Source organism: Enhydra lutris, unplaced genomic scaffold (genome assembly GCF_002288905.1).
Source record: "Enhydra lutris kenyoni isolate GAN:26980312 unplaced genomic scaffold, ASM228890v2 scaffoldscaffold66, whole genome shotgun sequence".
Taxonomy (NCBI): domain Eukaryota; kingdom Metazoa; phylum Chordata; class Mammalia; order Carnivora; family Mustelidae; genus Enhydra; species Enhydra lutris.
In genome coordinates, this window is record NW_019154150.1 from 1,319,710 (window position 1) to 1,345,428 (window position 25,719).

Genomic DNA, 25,719 nt, shown 5'->3' on the forward strand with positions numbered 1-25,719 from the left:
TATTTGGGTGTTCCTTAGCATGTGCACTGGGGTTTGCCTGCTCCCAATTCAGTCCAATTTAGTGAATGCACAGAGGGGAAGAATAGCCCTTAGAGAGCACTCTGATGGCTGAAGATGCAGAAATCTTTAGTTTATGTCCCAAGGGAGCAGGCTCAGAGGCCACCTCAGCTGCTGTTAAATTCAAGCCACGTGGCTTTGCTAATTTCATGGAAGAAATAAACCTGCAAAGCCTGTTTTTAAAAAATCTAGGCCTCACCCTTAGAAATTCAGATTTGAGGGTGGAGCAGTAGGTGAAGACCCTGGAAAGTCGCATTTTGGTTCCCACTTACGTGTGACAGTGACTTGTGTGATTCATGGAAGATTTCCTGATTGTTTCTCAGTTTTTGCCCCCAAAACTCTTGAGGCGGTTGCCTCGCTGCTAAGTAAAGAGAATGTTTCCTTCTATCCCTACAACGACCCGATGACCTAAGTTCTGGGTCCTGCGGTATAGACACGGGCACCTCACGCTCCCTGGGAATTTGCCAGCCCAGCAGGGATAAGCCGGCCCCAGCCGGTTCCTGCGGCTGGCCGTGGGAGCCGGGCTTAACCTCGCAGGAGGACGGGAGAAGATGGAGGAGAACGGGGCTCCAAGAATCGGGAGCGGGGAGTCCCCAAAGCCAGTCGTAGCCTTCTCTTGGGGTCCTTTCAGAAGATTCAGATTCCGGGGCGCGCGGGACGCCCCGGGACCCTCCCAACGCATGGGGGCGGGGCCGACGGCGCTGGGGGCGGGGCCTGACGCCGAAGCGCGGGCGGGCAGAGTCTGAGAGCCTGCGGGAGGAGAGCGTCGCGGGCGACCGAACCGAGGTGGACGTGAAGTGAGGCGGGACGGGCGGCCGGGCCGAGGTGGACTGGGGCGAACCCAGGAGACGTGAGGCGAGGTAAGGTGAGGCTGGGCGGGCGGCTGGGCCGAGGTGGACCCTAGGTGAACGTGAGGTGAGGCGGGGCTGGCGGCCGGGCGGAGGCGGACGTGTGGTGAGGTGAGGCGGCGCGGGTGGCCGGCGGGACCGAGGGGAACGCGAGGTGAGGCGGGGCGGGCGGCCGGGCCGAGATGGACGTGAGGAGGGGCGGCGGCACGGAGGCCCTGGCCTTGAGAAGCAGGCGGAGTTCCCGCCGGGAGAGCCGGCGTCCTGGCGGCGCGGGCTGCAGTCCTGGAGGTTGGAGGGCGGGAGCCCCTCCCCTGGGCTATAGTAGGTGCGGGAGGGGAGAAGAGCGGGGGAGGTGAGCAGGAGAAGCGGGGCCGGGACGCTGAGGCTGGAAAGGCTCCGGCGGAGCCAGGGCGTGCGGCTCCGGCAGTGACCGGAGACCGCCCCCGTGCCTCGGTCCGCCGCGGGCCTGAGCTGAAGAATGGCGCCTCGAGGGGGCCGCCTCCCCGCAGCGCGTCGGGTCTCGGCCGAGCTGGCACGGCCCGCCGCCGCGACTCGGCGGTGGGGAGACGGTGAGCTAGCGCGAGGAATAGCGCCGTGCTGTCGTCTTCAGGCGGTGCCGGGCCGCGGGCGAGCATGTGTGGGCGCACCTCCTGTCACCTGCCTAAAGATGTGCTGGCCAGAGCGTGCACCTATCGGGACCGGCAGGGCCGGCAGCGGCTCCCCGAGTGGAAGGACCCCGACAAGTACTGCCCCTCGTACAACAAGAGCCCGCAGTCCAGCAGCCCAGTGCTTCTGTCGCGGCTGCACTTTGAGAAGGTAAGCGCTGGTGTCTGTGCGGGGCCGGCTTCTGGACTCAGGCGGGATGCTCATCCGCTTGGGTTGGGTTTGGCGCGCGCTCAGCCTCTGCGCACGGGTTCTGACCCCCCAGTTGAGAACCACTTCCTACCTCACTGCAAAGAGAAGTTTGATCGGCATTTTCTCAGAAGATGAGGCCCTGTTCTTTGGGCTCGTCGGAATGGGCGCCAAATTTATATGAACCCCCTATTTGAATACGCTTTTTAGGATCGCATCTTTCAAACCTCACTGATGATCAGGGTCATTAGAGTATCTTTAAAAAAAAAAAATTTTCCATGCCCCTTACCCGGCCAGATGAACCAGAATCTCTAGGCCTAGGGTAGGATTAAGACAAGCTAATCTGAAACCCCTCTTGGTGTTCCGTGAACATGGAAGTTCCCATTTTTTTATGCTTCTGTTGATGTGTGTCTTTTACTAAAGCTAGGAACAGATGAGGTTGGTTTGGTTGTCTGAAGTTAAATTGCACTCACTGTTTCTACACTACTCTGTAGTGTTGGAGTGACCAGTAATTCATAATCATGTTTTGGTTCTTTGCTTTATCTCCTGAATGTGTGTTTGGGCGTGTGTGCATGCACGTGGGCACCAGTGCTAGCATGCAGTAAATAAAATGCTTAATTCCAGAAATGAATGGTTTCTCCATGTCTTAAGCATTTTATTTTTTTATCTTGAGATTTTATTTATTTATTTTAGAGAGACAGCACAAGCGGGAGGGGCAGAGGCAGAGGGAGAGAGAGAATCCCAAGCAGACTCCACATTGAGCAGGGAGCCTGAAGGGGCTTGATCCCAGGACCCTGAGATCAGGACCCAGCTGAAACGCAAGAGTCAGACGCTCAGTAGACTGTGCCCTGGAGGGGCCCCTCCATGTCTTAAGCACTTTATTTTTTTTTTTTTTTTAAGATTTTTTATTTATTTATTTTCAGAGAGAGAGAGGGAGAGAGAGCGAGCACAGGCAGACAGAAGCAGGCAGAGGCAGAGGGAGAAGCAGGCTCCCTGATGAGCAAGGAGCCCGATGCGGGACTCGATCCCAGGACGCTGGGATCATGACCTGAGCTGAAGGCAGCTGCTTAACCAACTGAGCCACCCAGGCGTCCCGTCTTATGCACTTTAAATGTCCGTGAAAAGTTATTAAAAATCATGATTGTTTCCATCCTGGATTTTTATTCTATTTGATCCATAATACTTAAATCACTTTTATAAAGTCGGCTGTACCCCTGTTACTTGTCAGAATTCTTTTGATAATATTATAGTCATGGTTCATATCTATATTTGAAGTAAGCTTACCAAACGTTGATCTTTCCGGTTGAATGAACCCCTATACGTGAAATAGTTTATTCTTGAGCTATTTTTACTAGGTGCATCCTTCCCTTTTGAAACTAATAAACTTGGGGTGCCTGGGTGGCTCAGTGGGTTAAGCCTCTGCCTTTGGCTCAGGTCATGGTCTCAGGGTCCTGGGATGGAGCCATTGGGCTCTGCTCAGAAGGGAGCCTGCTTCCCCCTCTCTCTGCCTGCCTCTCTGCTTACTTGTGATGTCTCTCTCTCTCTGTCAAATAAATACAGTCTTAAAAAAAAAGAAAAAAACTAATAAACTTTTTTTTTTTTTTTTTTTTTTTTTTTTTTTTACTGAGAGGAAAATAAAAATAAATAATCATGGGGAAACCTTAACTGGGAAAGGAAAGAATAAAACATGTTTCCTGAAACAAATCAGGAATGCCCGATTTGAAGTGAAAAGAGAGACGGATTAAATGTATGTGCCTTTTTTAGCCTTGGTTCTCTTGATATCACGTCTTTAGACTTACAGAATGAATGTTAGTTGGAAGAAAAATTTAACAGATGTAAAGACAGAATTGTAGAGATATTATAACTTGTCTTGGGGTTACCCAGTAAGTGAGGGGACAGAGCTGGGACTGTGGTCCAAACCACTTTTCCACTCAAGAGTGTGCTTCCTAGAACTAGGAATGGAGAAGGTGGAGCCCCAAGCAAACATAGCCCCACCCCTCTTTCCATCAGTGGTATGAATTTACTAGTGTAGTGTTTTGACTCCACACATCTAACAAATTTTGTTAAGATTGCTGGGGTTTCCGGGGCACTTGGGTGGCTCAGTGGGTTAAAGCCTCTGCCTTCGGCTCAGGTCATGATCCCAGGACCCTGGCATTGAGCCCCGCATGGGCTCTCTGCGGGGAGTCTGCTTCCTCCTCTCTCTCTCTCTCTGCCTGCCTCTCTGCCTACTTGTGATTTCTGTAAATATATGAGGTTCCATGTGTCTCATACCTGTAAATTATAAAACAAAATTAGAATCATTATAGCTGTTCCTTAATCCCTATCATCAATGGCCAGCATATGTGGCACATTTGCATTTGAAACCACTGATTTGCAAATTACTTCCTCTTTCATTTATCTACCCCAGCTCTACCAGCTGTTTTGGTCACAAGTCCAAAAGGGAAGAAGGAAAAGATGACTAATACTGAGCAATATTTTCAGTATTTTGGCCTCTCAGCCACTTTCTATTTATTGTTCCCAGAAGGGGGCAGCCTCATGTTTGGGTTTGGCTTAGAATTGTCCAGTGAACATACTAACATTAAAGGTGATGATCAGGGGGATTTGGAAGGTAGGATTTCTCAACCTTGGCAGTATTGACATTTTGGGTGGGATGCTCTCCTGTACATTGCAGAATATTTAGCAGCATTACTGGCCTCTACCCACCAGATGCCAGTAGCATACCCCTTTTTCTCCCTGCTAGATCTTGGTGGTGGAGAAAGGTTGTCAAAGTTGCACATTGAGAATATCAAATTTAGGGTATGTCTTGCAAATTCCCGATCAAAGATCATTTAGATGACCATTGTATAATGTTATCTCATTTATGCTTTGGATAGGGCGCTCTTCTGCTTGATTCTTGAACAGAGGATTCACAAAAGCTGTTTCTTTCCTTTTTTTTTTTTAAGATTTATTTCAGAGACAGAGCACACACACCTACGCACTAATATGTGGAGGGGCAGAGGGAGAGAATCTCAAGCAAACTCCCCGCTGATCACAGAACCCAAAGCATTTGATCTCACAACCCAGAATTTTCAACCTGAGCCAAAATCAAGAGTTAGACTCTTAACTGCCTGAGCCACCCAGGTGCCCCCAAAGCCCTGAACCGTCTTTATCTTCCTCCTATCTCAGGTGAGATTAACACTTGGATTTACATTTTCTACCCTGCTATAAAAAGAAATAGTTGGGTCCCCAGAAAAATTAGATGAGACATAGCTATCATGACATAAGAGACTAGTCATTTTAGGCCCCCAGCTATTTTCTGTGATCTGTGTACTACTGGCTTTGCTTACCTGAGCACATGTTTTGTTGTTTTTTTTAAAGATTTTATTTATTGGGGCACCTGGGTGGTTTAGTTGTTTGGGCATCTGCCTTCAGCTGGGGTCAGGATCTCGGGGTCCTGGGGTCCATCCCCGAGTCAGGCTCCCTGCTCTGGAAAGTCTGCTTCTCCCTCGCCCTCTACCCCTCCCCCCACTCCTGCTCCTACCTGGCATGTGCCTTCTCTTTATCTCTCTCTTTCAAATAGATAAATGGAATCTTTAAAAAAATAAAAATAGGGGCACCTAGGTGGCTCAGTGGGTTAAAGCCTCTGCCTTCGGCTCAGGTCATGATCTCAGGGTCCTGGGATCAAGCCCCGCATGGGGCTCTTTGCTCAACAGGGAGCCTGCTTCCCTTTCTCTCTCTCTCTCTGCCTGCCTCTCTGCCTATTTGTGATCTCTGTCAAATAAATAAATAAAATCTTTTTTAAAAAAATAAAAATAAAGACTTTATGTATTTGAGGGAGAGGGTGCAGAGAGAGGCGCTCCTGGCTGAGTGCAGTCTGACCTCATGACCCTGCGACTATGAACCCAGCCAAGAGTGGGACTCTTAACCACCCAGGCAACCTGCCAAAGCTCACTTCTTGCAAAACTTCCCAGGAGGTGTCACAATTACCACCAAAACAAACAAACAAACAAATAAAACTCCCTAGCTAAGGATTTTAAAGGAACAAAGGGAATGTAAAACAGTGTCTAGCAGGTCAGGAAATAGCCTCTAGCTTTATCAGAGACAATCATTGGTAAAACTCCCCAGTGCTGTTTCAGAAATAAGCAAGGTCCTGCATTTCTTACATGAGATAATGACCCCAAGACCCATCCAGTTTGTACCTGCTTTCAGAGCCTGCGCACAGACTCTTTACCCTTATCCTACAGTTACCTCTGCTTCCTTATGATGTTAAAGTCTCCGCCCTAGTTGGACCACAGGCTTCATTAACATAAGTGTTACAGGCAAGTCTGTGTAACCTTAAGGTCACTTTTACATGCCCTTATATCTACCTTTACATGAGATGATAAAGCTCCCCTTTCTAAATATTCATCCTAATTCTAAATAAAAGAAACGAGCTCACCACCACTCCCATCTTCACTCACCCCCTTCTTATTTGCTGCAAATAGTTTCCTTTGTGTGACAACTCCTCCTGGTATAGTCTTTATCTATAACTTACCAGAGAGCAATTTCTGTTAAGCTCAGTTATGTGGCCGCCTGGGTGGCTCAGTCATTAAGCCTCTGCCTCCTGCTTAGGTCTTGATCCTGGGGTCCTGGGATCAAGCCCTGTATTTGGCTCCCTGCTCAGGAAGAAGTCTGCTTCTCCCTCTCCCACTCCCCCTGCTTGTGTTCCCTCTCTGTGTCTCTATCAAATAAAATCTTTAGAAAAAAAGAAAAAGTTCAGTTATGCTACCATTTCTTTCTTCTAGGGTAGTCTTTTCCTTACACTGCATGCTCATTAATTGCTTTTGTTTTTCCTCTCTCTTGGCATACAGTATACCCAGGCTTCCTCTGTCTTTAAGGGGGAAGAATACACATATGTATACATATATATACATACACATACACATACATACACACACAGTTGATCCTCATTATTCATAGATTTCAAGTTTGCAGATTTGCCTGCTTCCTAAAATTATTTATATTCCCCAAAATAATAATCATGTTGTTTTTGAAGTCATTCATGGACGCATGTAGTAGAGGAAATTTTGAGTGACCCAATGTACACATTCCCAGCAAAGCTCTACATTCTTGTTTTAGCTCTTATGTTGTAAACAAGTACCCTTCTTGGAGTTGATTTAGTGCTTTTTTTTGCATCCCTGTGTATTTTGTTGGTGATTTCACTGTTTAAAATTGTCCCCAAGTAGGGCGCTAGGTGGTTCAGTAATTAAGCATTTGCCTTTAGCTCAGGTCATGATCCCGAGGTCCTGGGATCAAGCCCCATGTCGGGCTCCCTGCTCCACGGGAAGCTCTCCCTCTCCCACTCTGCCTGCTTGTGTTCCCTCTTTCATTGTGTCTCCCTCTGTCAAAACTACATACATGCTATATACATATGTACATATCTTTAAAAAAGTAAGAAATAAAATTGCCCCCAACCATAACGCTAAAGTGCTGGCTTGTATTCTTAAGTGCAAGAAGGTTGTAATATGACTTACAGGGAAAAACGTATTAGATAAACATCATTCAGGCATGAGTTACAGTGCTGTTCATCATGAATTCAGAGAGGGGCGCCTGGGTGGCTCAGTGGGTTAAAGCCTCTGCCCTTCGGCTCAGGCTCAGGTCATGATCTCAGAGTCATGGGATCGAGCCCCACATCGGGCTCTCTGCTCAGCAGGGAGCCTGCTTCCTCCTCTCTCTGCCTGCCTCTCTGCCTACTTGTAATCTCAGTCTGTCAAATAAATAAATAAAATCTTTAAAAAAAAATTTAAAAAAATGAATTCAAACAGAGATACAGAACAAGGTTGTATACTGCTCAGTTGATAAAAATGTCTCCGTAGGCGGGTGGGAACCTAACCCTGTATTTCCCTTAAGAGCAGCAGTTCAGTATTCCAGTATTCACAAATTCAGTGTTTGCAGTGACTTTTGTAGAACCTAACTGCCTGAATGAGAATGGAGTGTGTGTGTGTGTGTGTGTGTGTGTGTGAGAGAGAGAGAGTGAGAGAGAGAGAGAGAGAGAGAGAGAAAGCGAGAAGGGAATTATCTGATACAGGCAAGTTTGGGAAGAAACAGGACAGGATTTTACAAGGAACACAGTGGAGGTAATCAGTTAGCTTTATACAAAAGGGAAGCCCTTTGGAGACAGAACCACCGCTGATGATTCTTTTCTTGGAATTGCATCCTCTTGACTTTTCTCTTTCTACTCATTCTTTCTCATTCTGTTCTCATTTCTCTAGGTACTTTTATCTTAGATTCTGTTTTCCTTCATTACTGTGTTTTCTTTTTGTACCCCTCCCCCAGGTTAAATCCTGTGCTTGATTTACCTTTTTATTTTTTTCTTTTTAAAGATTTATTTTGGAGGGGGGATGCCTAGGTGGCTCAGTCAGTTAAGCATCTGGCTTTGGTTCAGGTCATGATCCCAGGGTCCTGGGATCAAATCCTGCATCAGGCTCCTTCCTCAGCAGGGAGCCTGCCTCCTGCCTGCCTATCCCCCTGCTTATGCTCTCTCTCCCTTTCTGACAAATAAATAAATAATTAAATCGTGTTGTGGGTTGTTTTTTTTTTTTTTAAGTTTATTTATTTATTTGAGAGAGAGAATCTCAAGCAGACTCCCTGCTGAGCACAGAGCCTTATGCAGGGCTCAGTCTCAAGACCCTGAGATCATGAACTGAGCCAAAATCAAGAATTGGGACACTTAACCGATTGATCTACTCAGGAGCCCCAATTTACTTTCTAAGAAATTTTATCCTCACAGCTTTAACAATCACCTTCACATAGAAAATTTTACTATTTCTTTTTAATTCTAACCTTAGATCATAAACTATAATTTGTGTGCTTATTTCATGTCATGCATTTAAATGATCCTGCAAGGTAGGTATTGGTTCACTCTATTTTTATAGATATAGAAAGTTGAGGGTCCAGGAAGTTGAGACTAGTCCACCCTCATAAGTAGCAGAGACAGGAATTTTGAACCAGGATCTTCTTGCAAAAGCTTTATTCTTTCCTCTATACCCGGGGCTGGCAAACTGGTCCTCAGATCAAATCTAGCCCACTGCCAGTTTTTGTAAAGTTTTGTTAGAATATAGCCATGCTCCTTCATTCTTTGTCTGCTTTCATAATAACTAAAGGCAGTAGAGTTGAGTTGCTTGAGTCATTGCAATAAAGACTATATGAATTCACAAAGCCAAAAATACTTACTCTCTGCCTTTCACAGAAAAAGTTTGTGGACCCATTCTTTGTACCATGCTACCTCTCTCTTTAGCTTTAATTCCATATCTCTCAGTGCTTGTTGGACATAATAAATAGCTTGGATTTTATTCTAGTGACTTTAAACAGCCTTTTTGTTCCGTTCACCAATGAGGAATGAGGACAGGGCATTACAGGTATGGTTTGTCTCTTCCCTGAAGTCTGAGCCTCACCTGAGAAGACCTTATATTTGGGGCTAGGATCATCTAGAGCAGGAATCAGAAAACTAGGGCCCTCTGACCATTTCGTAAATGTTACAGAACACAAAAACATCCATTCATTTATCTGTTATCTATGGCTGCTTTGTCCCTGTAACAGTAGTTATATTATAATTGTAATAGAGACTATATGACCTGCAAAATCTACAATACTTAATATCTGGCCATTTCAGAAAAATTTCCTGGGGCACCTGGGTGGCTCAGTCGGTTAAGCGTCTCTCTTGGGCTCAGGTCATGATCTCAGGGTCCTGGGATTGAGCCCCATGTCTGGCTGCCTGCTTAGTGGGCAATCTGCTTCTCCCTTTGCCTCTGCTGCTCCGCCTGCTCATACTCTCTCTGTCTCTCCCTCTCAAATAAACAAATAAAATCTTTAAAAGAAAGGAAGGGAGGGTGGAAGGAAGGAAGATTTGCCAACCTCTGATCTAGAGATATTTTCACTCACTTATCTGGCAATTGGCATTGGTTCTCAACTTAGGCTGTTGACCAGAACACTTACGTGTGGCCTCTCCATGTAGCCTGGGCTTCTTCGCAGCATGACAGTCTTAGGGTGGCTGGATTTCTTACTTGGCAGCTCAGTGCTTCAGAAGCAGTGTCTCTGCAAGCAAGAAGAAGCTGACACACATTTTATGACTTTGTCTTAGAAATCATATAAAGTCACTTGTGCCACATTATGTTGGTTACAAGTGAATCACAGGCCCATCCAGATTTAAGGGAAGGGAACATACACTTCAGCTCTCAATGAGAGGAGTAGCAAAGATTTTGCAACCAATTCTTTAAACTCCTACAGCTACAAACTGGAAAACAAAACAAAGAACTGCAATAGACTTCCCTACTATTATCTGAAATTCAACACATGATCTTTTCCCAAATCAAGTCCTTCTTCAGAATTTTCTCTTATGCTCATTCTTCTAGGCTTAAAAATTTAATCTGTCCTGTTCTCTTTTTCCATTTACCAGCACAGTTTTATTTTTAGTCTGTCTTTTGGTGTCTTTTGTTCATCATGAGACCCACCATATCCTTACCCCCAAACCACTATGGTAGCACCTAGAATGCACTGTCTGCTCATGGTGTCTTCCAACCCGTAGTGTACTACAACATACGTAAGTGTGTGTGTGTGTCCGTGCGTGCGTGTGTGTGCATGCACATGTAGGCATTTTAATCTGTAGATTTCATCAAGTTCTCAAGGGGCCAGTTACCCACCAAAAAAAAAATTTTTTTTAAAGATTTTATTTATTTGACAGAGAGAGATTACAAGTAGGCAGAGAGGCAGGCAGAGAGAGGGGAGGAAGTAGGCTCCCCACTGAGCAGAGAGCCCGATGCAGGGCTCCGTCCCAGGACGCTGGGATCATGATCTGAGCCGAAGGCAGAGGCTTTAACCCACTGAGCCACCCAGGCGCCCCACCCACCAAAAATTTTTAATAACCATGTGTCAGAATCCCCCCAGGTATCCCCACATTTGGAGGTTCATTAGGAAGGACTCAACATATAAGGCATATTATGGCTAAGGTTTGTTACAGTGCAAGGATACATAATAGAATCAGTAAGGGAAAAAGACACCAGGGGCACCTGGATGGCTCAGTGGGTTAAAGGGTCCTGGGATCAAGCCATGCATTGGGCTCTCTGCTCAGTGGGGAGCCTGCTTCCACCTCTCTCTCTGCCTGCCTCTCTGCTTGCTTGTGATCTCTGCTGGTCAAATAAATGAATAAAATCTTTAAAAAAAAAAAAATGGGGGGAAACGACACCAGTAGGAATCTGGAAAAAATCCAAGCATAAGCTTCCTTATCTTCCCTCCTTCCTGTGAGAAGGGTTACACTAGGCATGTTCCTTCTCCAGCAGTGAAAAATGTAGTAATGTGCAGTGTTTCTGTCTTGGGTAACCCATTAGAAACTGAAAGTTCAAGGTTTTTTGTTTTGTTTTGCTTTGCTTTGTTCCATTTTGTTTTTAAAGATTTTATTTTAGGGGTACCTGGGTGTCTCAGTCTGTTAAGTGGCCAACTCTTGGTTTTGGCTCAGATCATGATCTCAGTCCTGGAGTTTAGCCCTGAGTTGGGCTCCATGCTCAGCAGAGTCTGAGGATTCTCTCTCTTTCCCTCTGCCTCTCCCCCAAGTCGCACATGCACTTTCCTCTCTCTTTCTAAAATAAATAAATCCTTAAAAAATATATATATATATTTTTAAAGATTTTATTTATTTGAGAGAGAGGAGCACAAGCAGAGGGAGAAGGAGGCTCCCAGCTGAGCAGGGAGCCTGATGCAGGGCTCCATCCCAAGATCCTGGGATCATGACCTGAGCCGAAGGCAGACACTTAACCCACTGAGCCACTGAGGTGCCCATTTTATTTTTTTAAATAGGCTCCACACCCGGTGTGGGGATCAAACTCATGAACCTGTGATCAAGAGTCACAAGTTCTACCAACTAAGCCAGCCCCCCAAAAGCCTAAGGTTTTTATTAGGTACTCCACCTAGCAAGCACCAAAATTCCAGACTCCCAGAAGGAAAGCAGATAATCACCTAAACCTCATTTTTGCACAGACTAGGTAGGCAGAGTAAACCAAACCATCCTTGTCAGTGGGGAAAAGGGGAAAACTTTAAAAAAATCCAAGTTCCCAGATGCTGAGGGCCAACCTTGTAAGCAAGCCCTTCTAAAAATAGCATCCTCAGGCTTGCTATTACTTTTCTGCACAAAACGACTTCCTACACATTCTTGACATTGCCTCTTTGTTCATTTAATTTCTTTTTTTTTTTTTTTTGTTTGCTTTTTTTTTTTTTTTTTGACAGAGAGAGAGATGAGAGGCAGGCAGAGAGAGAGGAGGAAGCAGGCTCGCTGCTGAGCAGGGATCCTGATGTGGGGCTCAATCCCAGGACCCTGAGATCATGACCCAAGCCAAAGGCAGAGGCTTTAACCCACTGAGCCACCCAGATGCCCCTAGTTTATTTGCTTTTAATAATCTCTATACCCAGTGAGGGGCTCAAACTTAGAACCCTAAGATCAGGAGTCACATGCTCCTCCAACTGAGCCAGCCAGGCACCCCTGTTCATTTAATTTCATATCTAGTCTTCCCTCCCATCTCTTCTTTGTCTAATTCTGTACCTCTTGTGGGATCTAATTTAAGAACCACCCCCACCCCACCCCTGTCCTTTCTGTCCCTTCTAAGAAGTTAATACTTCTCTGTTCCATCTCGCACAGTGAGAGATAGAACCGAACTCCTTTGCTGCTCCTCATATGTACCACTTATATGGCCATTAGCCTCTTGTATCTCAAATTATTAATATTTTTATGTCTTTGTGGCCTTATATGTTATGGTGCAAGCCCTTTGAGGTTAAGCACTTTTGCATGTGCCCCACAGCACCCTGTGTGTGCCTTGATCATAGCATGTAGCTCATTGTATTATTGTCTGTAATGTGTGCTTCTTGAGACCTGGGCCTACATGAACTGCTAGGCCTAGCACTATGTCTGTCATACAAGACACTAAGTAAACTTTTGCAGAGACTAAACTTCTTTGTATCCCCCACCTTACCCAAGCAGTATGTCTTATATTGATAAATGCTAAAGAACTCAAGTTACTCACATCGTGATATATTGTTAAAATTGTTTTCAGGGGATGCCTGGGTGGCTCAGTCGGTTGAATGTCTGCCTTCGTCTCAGGTCATCCAGGACCCAGGGTCCTGGATCAAGTCCTGAATTGGGTTCCTTGCTCAACAGGGAGCCTTCTTCTCCCTCCACCTGCTGCTCCCCCTACTCGTGATCACTCTCTCTCTCTCTGACAAATAAATAAATAAAATCTTTATTTAAAAAAAAACTGCTAAATTCTTTTAGCAGTTTAAAATTCTTTTATTTCTGTAAATTAAATAAAATTTTTCTCAAGTAGAATCTTTCCCTTTTAATAATCTCTGTATAATATTGTATTTCAGTGTAATGTAATGCATGTGCCACATTTGGTTTTCTAAATTTCATTATCTCCACTGGATATTAACCTTTCCCCACCACAGGATGCAGACTCATCTGAACGTATCATTGCTCCCATGCGATGGGGATTGGTCCCATCTTGGTTCAAGGAGAGCGATCCTTCTAAGCTGAAGTTCAACACTTCCAACTGTCGTAGTGATACCATAATGGAGAAACGTTCCTTCAAGGTAGGTAGTGAGTCTAGGGAAAAGGCACATACTCTGGTCTTTTTTCCAGCAGAGCTATTAGTGCCTTCTCTACCTGAGGGAAAAAATAAGGTTCTCCTGGAAAGTGTGTTCCCAGTTGCTAATAATGTTGAGTGCTGTTAATATGTATTACTGCATGATGAGTCATCCCAAAACTTAGTGGTTTAAAACAAAACTATTATTATTTCTCATATTCTGTAGGTTGACTGGGTTCAACTAGACAGTCTTCCCTTGGAGGTTCTCATGCACTTATAATTAAAGCAGCTGGGGCTGGAGTATATTATTTAATCTTTTCAATAGCTGTGTGAGTGGTAACTTTATACATAAGAAAAGGGAGGTACAGAGAAATTAAATAACTGCTCTAAAGTCTGCATACATTGGTGACCTGAGATTTTAACTGAAGTCCATGACACATTGTGTCACTAAAACCTTATCTTGCTCACATTTTCCCTCAGGTACCTCTCGGAAAGGGAAGACGCTGTGTCGTTTTAGCAGATGGATTCTATGAGTGGCAGCGATGTCAGGTTAATAGCCAAAGGCAGCCATACTTCATCTACTTCCCCCAAGCAAAAACAGAAAAGGTATTGTCAACAGTGTTCACAGTTGGTATTTGGAAAGGGGTAGAGAAGCCAGTCCAAAGAAGGACATTTTGTTTCTTTCTTCACAGAACTTTTTTCTAAAAATAACTGCTTTGTTGAGGTATAATTCACCATGAAATTTACCTTTTTTTTTTATTTTTTTATTTTTATTTTTTTAAGATTTTATTTAGTTATTTGACAGAGGTCACAAGTAGGCAGAGAGGCAGGCAGAGAGAGAGAGGAAGGGAAGCAGGCACCCTGCTGAGCAGAGAGCCCGACATGGGGCTCCATCCCAGGACCCTGAGACCATGACCTGAGCCGAAGGCAGAGGCTTAACCCACTGAGCCACCCAGGCGCCCCGAAATTTACCTTTTTAGAGTATGCAAGTCAGTGATTTTTTTTTTAGTATATTCAAAGTGTTCATTTTTTTTAGTTCATTTTTTTAATCATCATGATTCTCTTCATGAGATACAACTTACAGTTAATAAAATTCACCCTTTTAAAGTATGTAGTGGTTTTAGCATTCAGAATGTTGGATAACCATCCTATTTAATTTCACAACATTATTATCACCCCAAAGAGTAACCCCATGCCCATTTTTTAATTCAATTAGCCAACATAGAGTACATCATCAGTTTCAGATGTAGCATTCAGATAGTGTTCAGTAATTCATCAGTTGCATATAACACCCAGTGTTCATCACATCACATGCCCTCCTTAACGTCCATCACCCAATTACCCCATCCCCCTTGCCCACTCTCCTCCAGCAACCCTCAAGTTTGTTTCCTATACTTAAGAGTCTCTCATGGTTTTTCTCCCCCATGCCCATTTTTAGTCATTTTCTGCCCCCAGCTCCTGACATCACTATCTGCATTTTTGAGTGGTGTTTTCACTTTGTATAGAATTCTGGGTTGGCAGTTTTTGAGGGGGTTTTTCCAGCACTTAAAAAAAAAAAAATACTCCATTGCCTCTGGCTCTTTTAGTTTCTTTTGAGAAGTCTACTGTAATTTCTTGTCTTTTTTCTTCTGTTTGTAATGTGTGCCTCTGCCACTTCTCTTTGCCTAATGCCTTCAAGATTTTCTTTTTGGTTTTCAGCAGTCTGAGTATGAGTGTATAGTTTTTATGCATGTGTGTGTTTGTGTGTTTGACATGTTCTCTGAGCTCCCTCGGATCTGTGCTTTGTGTCTTTCATAATTTTTGGTAAATTTTCAGCCATCATATATTCAGGTATTTCTTCTTACTCATTGTTCTTCATTTTCTGGGATTCTAATTACACGTTAGACAACTTGATATTGTCCCATAGTTCGTTCTTTCTTTTTTTTTTTTTTTTTTAAAGATTTTATTTATTTATTTGACAGAGAGAGAGATCACAAGTAGACGGAGAGGCTGGCAGAGAGAGAGAGAGAGAGAGGGAAGCAGGCTCCCTGCTGAGTAGAGAGCCCGATGCGGGACTCGATCCCAGGACCCTGAGATCATGACCTGAGCCGAAGGCAGCGGCTTAACCCACTGAGCCACCCAGGCGCCCCTAGTTCGTTCTTTCATTCGTTCTTTCTTTCTTTGACAGAGAGAGAGATCATAAGTAGGCAGAGACGCAGGCAGAGAGGGAGGGGAAACAGGCTCCCCATTGAGCAGTGAGCCCAACTTGGGGCTCGATCCCAGGACCCCGAGATCATGACCTCAGCCGAAGGCAGAGGATCAACCCACTGAGCAACCCAGGTGACCCTGTCTCATAGTTCTTGAATTTTTTCTTCTGTGTATTTTATTTTCCTCTGTACTTTAGTTTGGGTAGTTTTTATTGTCAAGTCTTCTTTCTTATTTTGCCAAGATTTATTCTCTGTTAATGTATGTCGTCTATGTTTTCTACAAGAGCCTTTAACTTATTAATTAAACTTCCTTAAAATTCCCTTTCTGATAGTTTCAGTATTTGGGAAAAGAAATATCTGGAGTCTGCTTCTGTTGATTTCTGTATCGCTTGGCAGTTCATTGGGTTTTCTGGCTTTTTTATTTGTCTTGTAATTTTTGATTGACTGGTATACATTGAGACTGAGATGAATAATATTTATGTCTGGAAATGGATACACTTACCCTTCTAATAGGCCATTAATGTGTGAGGTTGAGTGGATCTTATCAGGAGTTGAACTGGTTTTGTTGTTACAATTACCTTTATTCACTACAGGCTTTAAATTTCTCTGTGCCATCTTGTGTTCAGAGTAAGGGTGATTTTTTTTTTTTTTTAAAGATTTTATTTATTTATTTGACAGAGAGAGATCACAAGTAGATGGAGAGGCAGGCAGAGAGAGAGAGAGAGAGGGAAGCAGGCTCCCTGCTGAGCAGAGAGCCCGATGCGGGACTCGATCCCAGGACCCTGAGATCATGACCTGAGCCGAAGGCAGCAGCTTAACCCACTGAGCCACCCAGGCGCCCCCAGAGTAAGGGTGATTTTCCAGAGGGTTTTTTTCTAGCCCTGCTTCCTTCAGCTGTAGTACCTCCCTTTAGGCCTGTGCTTTGGAAAGGATCTCTCTATGCTCTTGCTTCTTCCCTAGAATTAGGCTGCTGTTGCTGTCCATGCAGTGCTTGCTCATCTAAAGGGTGGGAGAGTGTTCTTTAATGTTTTCATACAGCCTCCGTCTCAGGCAGATCTGTGGCCCTGGCTGTCAGGCCCAGGCTTTCTCAGGGATCCTACCCTTTCCTAGAGGAGTAGGATTTTTCTTTAACCCTTCCCCAGACTCAGTGGATTCTTTACCTGTATCTTAGGAGCAATACGCTTTATTACCCATATCCTGGCCCCTCAAGGCTTTTGTTTCTTAGATGAGAAGTGATTGGGTGAGGCTTCGTGCCTTTCCTGATGTAAGAGACCTCTCCTCTTCTAGGCATGCACCAGCAAGGAAGGCTTTCTTTAGTCTTCTGCTCTGCCCCCATCTTTCTTGTGAGCAGCTGGGGAAGTTCAGGGAGAAGAATCTGCAAGCTAATGCAAACTCTCTGGATGTCTACAGCTCTCAGGGGTTCTGGGATCTCAGGCTAGCCCACACACTGCTTTTAGCAATTTGGTAATAATTTTATCTGAATGAAGGCCTTGTCTTCCTCCTGTTGCCACCAGTAAGCCAGTGCTTATGTTTCTCTCATCCCTTGGAGGCCCCTGTCTTCCCATAAAGTTCATGCCAGTTTGTTGCCCAGTGAACTCAGTTTTCTGATGAGTTTAAGAAAGCTGTGATTTTGGAGGTGCCTGGGTGGTTCAGATGGTTAAGCATCTGACTCATGTCTGGATCTCGGGTTCATGAGTTCAAGCCCTGTGTTGGGCTCCCCGTGGGGCTTGAAAATAAAAAATAAAGATAAAATAATAAAAATGAAAAGTTATGATTTTTGTAAATTATCTAGCTTTTTTCTTACTGTTAGGGTGGAGGGGGTACTCTAACTAGCTTTCTATATTCTAGGTCTTGAACTGAATCTTAAATGGCAAGTAGGAGCTGGCATGATGAGAAATGGCAGGATATTTCGGGCAGAGGAATTTGCTCTAGCAAGATAAAAAGGCCCAAAATTGCACAAGGGCTTCATTTACAGATAGCTAGGTTTGGTTCAAATTAAAATTATTAGTAAAAGCTAAAATGATGGGCTGAGTTGTGGAAGACCTGAATGCCCATTGGTGATGTTGGATTGTATTCTGAAATTGTTGAGCCATAAATCCATAGCTTCAGTGGGTACTTGCCATCAAACTTCTTTTGGATCAAGAGGAGTTAATAATACATGGGGTGATGGGGCGCGTGTGTGGCTCAGAGGGTTAAAGCCTCTGCCTTCAGCTCAGGTCATGATCCCGGGGTGCTGGGATCAAGGCTCTCTGCTCAGCGGGGAGCCTGCTTCCCCGTCTTTATCTCTGCCTGTGTCTCTGACTACTTGTGATCTCTGTCAAATAAATTAAAAAATAATAATAACAATAATACATGGGGTGAAGTACTTGAAAAATGATTGCCTTGTTAAGTCTTTAGTAGTAGCCAACCTATGTGTATGGGGGGGATGCTGAGTATCTAATCTGCCCACGTACTTTGCTTCCAGTCAGGTAGTGTTGGCGCTGTGGACGGTCCTGAGCACTGGGAGAAAGTCTGGGACAACTGGAGGCTGCTGACAATGGCGGGGATCTTTGACTGCTGGGAGTCCCCAGAAGGAGGAGACCTCCTGTATTCCTACACCATCATCACAGTAGATTCCTGCAAAAGCTTGAATGACATTCATCCTAGGCAAGTCACAGTTCGTATCCCTGGGTCCAAAAGGGGTCAGAGGAGGGTTTGTACTCTGCTTTTAGATAAGTAACTTTTGGATCCAGTGTTTCAGTATGCACAAATTTAGAGTAGCAGTTGCTTTACAAAATATAGTTATGGTCAGTTTGGCTGTAATATGACATACATTACTAAAAGTCACTACATTATGCCAAGCTGTACAGTGAAAACCCAATAACTTATGGAAAAAGCAGAGTTAGGGGGACAGCACCTAAAAATATATCAGGAACGTGTTAAAAAGTAATAGGGATCTATTAAAAATAGTACCACATTTGTCTACATAGATACTACATTAAATATGGCACTTTACCTTAGAAAGTTCCAGAATTTGCTTGTGGAAAATGAGTGTCAGAGAAATTGTAGCTTTTAAGCTATCATGAAATGGAGAGAAGATTATGCAAAATTTGTGATGTTTTGTGGCTTTAAATCCTGGGGCATGTTTTTCTGCCTTTGAAATTTTCCTTCAGTGGGTACCTGGATGGCTCATTTGGTTGTGTCTGCCTCTGGCTCCCGTCATAATCTCAGGGGTAAAAGAAATGTTGGGGTGCCTAGTGGCTCAGTTGGTTAGGTGTCTGCCTTCCGCTCTGGTCATGGTCTCAGGGTTGTGGGATTGAGCCCCATGTAGGACTCTCTGCCCAGCAGGGAGTCTGCTTCCTCTCACTCCCCTCTGTGCTCTTGCTGTCTCTCTCAAATAAATATTTTTTAAGATTTTATTTTTTTTTAAAGATTTTATTTATTAATTTGACAGAGATCACAAGTAGACAGAGAGACAGGCAGAGAGAGAGAGAGAGAGAAGAGGAAGCAGGCTCCCCACTGAGCAGAGAGCCCTATACAGGGCTCGATCCCAGGATTCTGGGATCATGACCTGAGCCAAAGGCAGAGGCTTTAACCCACTGAGCCACCCAGGCACCCCAAGATTTTATTTATTTGAAAGAGAGAGCGAGAGCAGGCTCCCCACTGAGCAGGGAGCCTGACATTAGGCTCATCCCAGGATCCAGAGATCATGACCTGAGCTGAAGGCAGGCACTTAACTGACTGAACCAACCAGGTGCCCCAATAAATAAAATATTTAAAAAAGAAGAAGAAGAAGAAAGAGAGAAAGATATGTTGCTTCAAGGCATGCATTTATAATAGATACTAATTTAATCAAAATTGAACATTTTTGATCCAGTGTATAGCCGCCTTCTCTACTAACTGCTGAAAATTCTTCAGCATTTTCATCCATGCTCATGTCTTCTGACACTGAAAGCTTTGGAAATTGCATCACTGTTTGAAACCACCAAGCCATCTATTACTAGCACTCAGAGGAGCCACTTCTGTGGTCTTTCGGGTCTTCATGTATAAATAATGCATTCTTTTTTTGAGAAAGCAGTTTTTTCACTGTTTGGCATTCAGTCTATATGCTAAAGAATCTCTTCATTGTTTCTGTTCCTTTAGACCTGATTGATACTGATTTCATAATACTTCTTGAAGTTGTTGCAGCCATAGACATTCCTTTTATTTTCACAACGTTGTCACTGGTTCATTCCTTTATATCTGTTGCTAACGAGATATCACATGTTCTCTTTTTACTTTGAAGATGCTCTAATAGTTCAGGCTTCTTGTCAGTACTTAAAAATTTTCCACCTACATGCACTGCTTCATATGTTTTGAGCTAAATCTTGGGAAAAAAAAAAAAAAAAAGCAAGCATTGGCATAATAGATTATATGTGTGTAACACTTTAACAGGTTTTGCCAGATCTGAGTGCCCTCAGAAGTGATGTTTTGCTGAAAAGAATGTAGTGTTACACAAAATAGGATTATCTATTTTAGCCTTGTCCTAAGCATTCTGTGTGAAATTATACTTTCATATGATATAGTCGTGGGGTTTTTTTTTTGCTAATTTAAGATAAATTCCTGTTTCATCTAATCTAAGACACCATTGATTTTTTTTAATGAAACATTATTTTATACACTGCCAAGAAAAGTAAAGCGTGGGGCACCTGGGTGGCTCAGTCAGGTAAGTGTCTGCTTTTGGCTCAGGTCATGATCTCAGGGTCCTGGGATCAAGTCCTGTGTTGGGCTCCCTGCTCAGCTGGGAGCCTGCTTCTCCCTCTGCAGGCCACTTCCCCTGTTTATGTGCTCACACTCTCTCTCTTTTGATCAAATAAATAACTAATTTAAAAAAAAGTAAAATGTGGGCGCCTGGGTGGCTCAGTGGGTTAAGCCGCTGCCTTCGGCTCAGGTCATGATCTCAGAGTCCTGGGATCGAGCCCCGCATCGGGCTCTCTGCTCAGCAGGGAGCCTGCAATAAAATTTAAAAAAAAAAAAAAAAAGTAAAATGTTCCAGTTACTTCCAACTGAACTGTAATACAATGCAGATGCCATTCATCAGAAAACGCTTCTGAATTTCAGAGACTAAATTTTTTTTAAAGATTTATTTATTGGGGTGCCTGGGTGGCTCAGTGGGTTAAGCCTCTGCCTTTGGCTCAGGTCATGATCTCAGGGTCCTGGGATCGAGCCCCACATCGGGCTCTCTGCTCAGCAGGGAGACTGTTTCCCCCTCTCTCTCTGCCTCTCTGCCTACTTGTGATCTGTCTGTCAAATAAATAAATAAAATCTTAAAAAAAAAAAAAAAGATTTATTTATTTATTTGAGAGAGAGCTAGCAAGCAGGTGGGAGAGGCAAAGGGAAAGAACCTCAAGCAGACTCCCCAGTGAGAGTGGAGCCTGGCATGGGGCTCCATCTTATGACCCTGAGATGATCTGAGCTGATATCAAGAGTGAGATGCTTAACCCACTGAGCCACCCAGGTGCCCCAATTTTGTAAAGTATTTTTTAAAGTACACATTTGATTTGTTGAAGTTACCACTTTTAATTATTAAAATAGATGTTTCTGCATTTATCTCCTAAGATGAACTGTACCACCCACCAGTGAATGTGTAGCATGCTTTGCATTGGCCTAGGACATGAAACTGAAAGCTAAACATAGGATCTTTTCCTAACATCTCCGTGGGTACCAGGAGTCATCTTAGGCAGCAGCATTCTTGCTTTCTAAGGCATAGTTTCCTAGCGTTCACAATTAGGTGAACAGCTCTTTCTTATGGTAAATCTAGAGATTATTACTGATAGACAGATTTTCCTTTTAATTTCCCTTTAATTCTAGACTGAGTTATCATAGAAAGTTCACCAATGAGGATGTACATTGGAGTGCAGTGGATCCAGTCATAACTGTTATGGATCCAGTCATAACAGTTTTGCCATAAAACTGTAAGCTGGCTCTTTGTAGGGTCGAATTTCGTGCCCTGTCAAGTTGTAGTCAGGGAGCACATGGCAGCAAATCAGTACATGAGGTGTAGAGAGAGGACAGGTTTCTCCTTAGGATGATTTGTGCTGACTCAGGTCTCCCTTCTGTCCATCATCTCCCTCTACCTCCCATCTAATGTCTCTACCTCACTGGCTAGGATGCCTGCCATATTAGATGGAGAGGAGGAAGTCTCTAAATGGCTTGACTTTGGTGAGGTCTCGACTCAGGAAGCTCTGAAGTTAATCCACCCCACAGAGAACATCACCTTCCATCCAGTCTCTTGCGTGGTGAACAACACCCGAAACAACACTCCTGAATGTCTGGCTCCTCTCAACTTACTCGTCAAAAAGGTAGGGGCCTCTGACGATCCTTTCTGAGCTTTCTGTCTTCTGTCAGAATATCTTTTTCTTTTAGGATATGGCTTTCACAATCAGCTTTAATTTAAACCATCCAAGATTCACATTTCCTTATGTGTGGCAAGGTCAAGGAGAGCGTTATTCTCAAAACTAGCTGTGACTCAGACTCCTCAGGAGAGCACTTTCAAAATGTAAAATGTTGGACCCTATCTAGACCTATTGAGTCAGTATTCAGGGATGGGCTTGGGCTTCTGTGTCATTAAGAGAGCTGCTTCAGTGAGTCTGATAAACCACATTTGAGGACTCCAGATCTGGAGGGTGGTTGTAAGAAAGACAAAGGAGCCCTTGTCCATAATTGTATCTTTGTCTGCAGCTGTAGAGTATTTTTTGTCTCTTTTCTGTACCTCGCTTTCCCAACTACAAGTTGGAGGAGTTCCAATCCTTTTACTCCTTCAGGAGGATTTGAGAACATTCCTGACATGAACTTTAACTTTTTAGAATTGGCAAGCATCCAGATGTGTTTTGAAGGGAAGGTGAACAGGCCAAAGACCTCCAGTGGGAACAGAAATTACAGAGCAAAGCTTTAGGAATACCAGTTGTTTCCAGGTGGCACCGAGGGACTTAAGTAGGCCATGGCTCTGAGTCTTCCAAGAATAGACTTCTTAGAATGCCTGAGAAGTGTTACAGACAATGATTACAAAACAGCTAACTCCCCATTTTTCTGAAAGTTTCTGAGTTTTCCATACTAAGTGTCACTGTGGGGTTGTTGGGTTTTTTTTTGTTTTGTTTTGTTTTGTTTGGTCTCAGTTCTCTGCAAACTGCTGCAGTCCTGATCCTTTTATTCATTAGATGTCTCTAAAATGTAAAAATGTAATGATACACATTCATTGTGTACTAGACACTGCCCCATTTCTGCCATGGTCTTTACTCCTGAAGAATTCCCATTCTGGAGAAGTGACATTATGGGAATTTAAAACCTTTGGTTCAGGTTTAGAGTGCAGGTGTGAGAGAGCAGGAGGAAACAGTGCCAGTCAAGGCAGGCTGCACAGTGGGGAAACAGGTCAGTGTATTCAGCCTTAGCTGAATCCTTAATCATGGTGACTGACTGAAGCCATACCTCTCCAGTTTCATTTCCCAACACTTAGCCTGGTCACACTGAATTACCCTCTTCTGTGAAAATGCACCTGTTTGGAATGCCTGTCAGCTCTCTTTTCTGACTGACTGGTCCCACACATCTCATCTCTGAGGCCTGCTCTAAAAGCTCCTCCCTAACCCTTGCACTCCTTGGAGCACACTCAGTTGCTCGTCCCTTCTCCTCACTCCTGACCAGGGAGCCCCATCTGGCTCTCAGTAACATTTTCCAAGCCTGGGTCAGTACCTAATACCTCTTACCTTGTTTCTTCCCTTGACATTGGCCTGTTCCCAAAAGCTTGAGATGGGTGGTTTGAACATTTTCTTCTTTCTCCTAGGAGCTCAAGGCAAGTGGTAGTAGCCAGAAGATGATGCAATGGCTGGCCACAAAGTCCCCCAAAAAGGAAGAGCCCAAAACACCCCCGAAGGCAGAGTCAGATGTGCCCCAGTGGTCCAGCCAGTTCCTGCAAAAGAGCCCACTCCCCACCAAGAGAGGAGGTGCAGGACTGCTGGAGCGATGGCTGAAGCAGGAGAAGGAGGAGGAGCCCGAAGCCAAGCGGCCTCACAACCAGTAACACCAGATTTTCAGAGACTAAGACCACGGTTTGCTGCACTAAATTTTGTTGCAGATAACAGGTGCTTGTGTTACACATGTGTAGATTTGCTTTTGGATGAGATAACACGGTGTTAGTTGACAGTTGTGGATTCATGAGTGAGTGGCTATCCTGGCTGCAACCAGGAACCCAGAGTAGAGCAAACTGGCAGCCTGGGAAGAGTAAGGGACCACCAGCATCAGTAATTCATAGGGTCCTTTATACCTGGTATGACTGGTAGAGCCATCTCTCAGTGCTAGACCTTGCTGGCAGTTCTCAGTACTGCCAGCAGACTGGTACTGCTCACAGAAGGCTGTTTTCTGCTCAGCTTTTGGGTTCTGTCACCCTTTTGGAATTAAGTTCTTAAAACATTGTATTTGTTTCTGAATAAATTATATTTGATAAACTGTATACATTTCAGAAAATGCTGCTGCAGGGGAAGTTCTGGGTCTTACAGTTTTCTTCTGGCATCAGTCCTAAGGAATGGATTTTGTCACAAACGTGGAGCACTAGGGCTTTCTGTGAAGGAAATTGCTTTCTTGGAAACAGCAAAAAGGCTTGGGGTGGGGGTGGGGAGGGGAGTGGTTATTCTTTGTTGAGCCTCTGTTCACTTAGTATTGAGAAGTTTTGTCAATCCTTTAGCTTAAAACCAAGCTGAGTGCTTGCTCCAACATGAGACTAGGGATGTGGGGCAGGGCCGGGGGTGTGGGGGGGGTGATGGGGCACAGAGGCCAAGACCCTGTACTGACCACGGAGACCATAGGATCTGGTTGAGGAGAAGCCCCAGTCACAGCCCACCAAACCCCATCCAGATTCCCACCCTCTGGGCAGAGCAGGGCACAGAGGGTGATGTGGACTTGGGGCTCAGAGCAGGGCTGCTTAGAGGGCTGATCATCTGCCCCGCCTCATAAGAGCCCCTGTGATTTGCTCTGCAGGCTCCTCCTTGGCACTGTGAACCACTTTATAGTTATTTGGAACGGTTATCTATTGTCCCCTCCCCACCCAGCTCATTAGCTCTCTGAAAGCAGGGGCCGCTTTTTCACCGTTATTTTCTCCCAGTGTTAATGATGCGTAATTAACTTGTTAGGTGAATGCAAGCACTTACTACATTACATGCCCCACCCTGTACAGAGCAAGGAGCGACCCTCATTAACACAAACGACTATAACTGGCAAGAGTGTGTGCGCGTGTGCGCACCCCGAAGACATAGAGCCAGGGGCGCCTTCGATAGGGGTTCCAGGAAGGTTCCTACAAGCCTTGGGGAAGAGAGGGTGCACAGGCCGCGGGGAGAGCACACCGGGCGCTGGTGAGACAGGTAGGGGACTTCCCATGGATCCCAGGGTGGGGAACAGAAGAATCTCCAGAAGCTCCAGGACCGTTCTGCAACTTCCTCTTTGGGGTGTCTAGGAGACCAGGACCCCAAACCCTGCACGGAGTTCTGGGCGGAAGTGGGCCAGCGCGGAGCAGGCCCCCAACGCTCTTTGCGTGGTTGGCGGCCCACTGCGATCCGGCTGCCTGTGCAGCTGCAGCCCGCGGTAGTCGGGGGCTCGGGCCTAAGCCCTATGCAAATCAAGGATCGCAATTTCCACCAATCAGAAGGGAGCTCTGGCGCTCTTCCTGCTAATGGGAGGGCACGGCACGCCTCCTGGCTGGTGCCTCGGGAGGGGGAGGCGCTGGGGGGGCGGGGCCCGGAGCCCCCCTAGGATCTCCTGGACATGGACCACGGCGGACGTGGACCACGGCTGTGGCCTGCCTGGCCCTGCTCTCCAAATTCCTCTTTGGAGGGCCCTCCCTTCCGGCTGAGGGGCGGGGTTGGTCTGTGATGGTTAGCACTCCGGCTCCCCATACCCTGAAAGGAGGGGGCGTTTTCGCTGCAGCCTCCAGTTTTGTTTGGGCTGATTCGCGTGGGTTTTGGTTGTTAATATCACCAAGAGATTTAAAAATACGGATAACTTACCAGAAGATTGACTGTTAAGACTGTTTTGTCATATTTGCTTCAAATTTAATAAGCAACAAAAATGAAATTGCCTTTGTTTTTCATTACTATCTCCACCATTTGTCAGGGTTGTAAATCACTGTGGTGGGGACTTTCATTTTAACATGGAAGGATAGGATGTCTTCGTCCTTTTCATTCAGGTTTTACT

At 44.9% G+C, this 25,719-nt stretch overlaps 1 protein-coding gene across 1 annotated transcript; it reads left to right on the forward strand.

Annotated features, from left to right (window-relative positions):
- Nucleotides 1-783: 783 nt before the first annotated feature.
- LOC111159107 (5-hydroxymethylcytosine (hmC) binding, ES cell-specific) lies at nucleotides 784-23,981 on the forward strand. The gene is made up of 7 exons (XM_022521512.1): nucleotides 784-854; nucleotides 1,516-1,721; nucleotides 13,203-13,346; nucleotides 13,820-13,945; nucleotides 17,990-18,171; nucleotides 21,653-21,845; nucleotides 23,321-23,981. The coding sequence occupies exons 2-7, from the start codon at nucleotides 1,539-1,541 to the stop codon at nucleotides 23,555-23,557; spliced, it is 1,065 nt and encodes a 354-aa protein (XP_022377220.1). The 5' UTR covers nucleotides 784-854; nucleotides 1,516-1,538; the 3' UTR covers nucleotides 23,558-23,981.
- The last annotated feature ends 1,738 nt before the right edge of the window (nucleotides 23,982-25,719 follow it).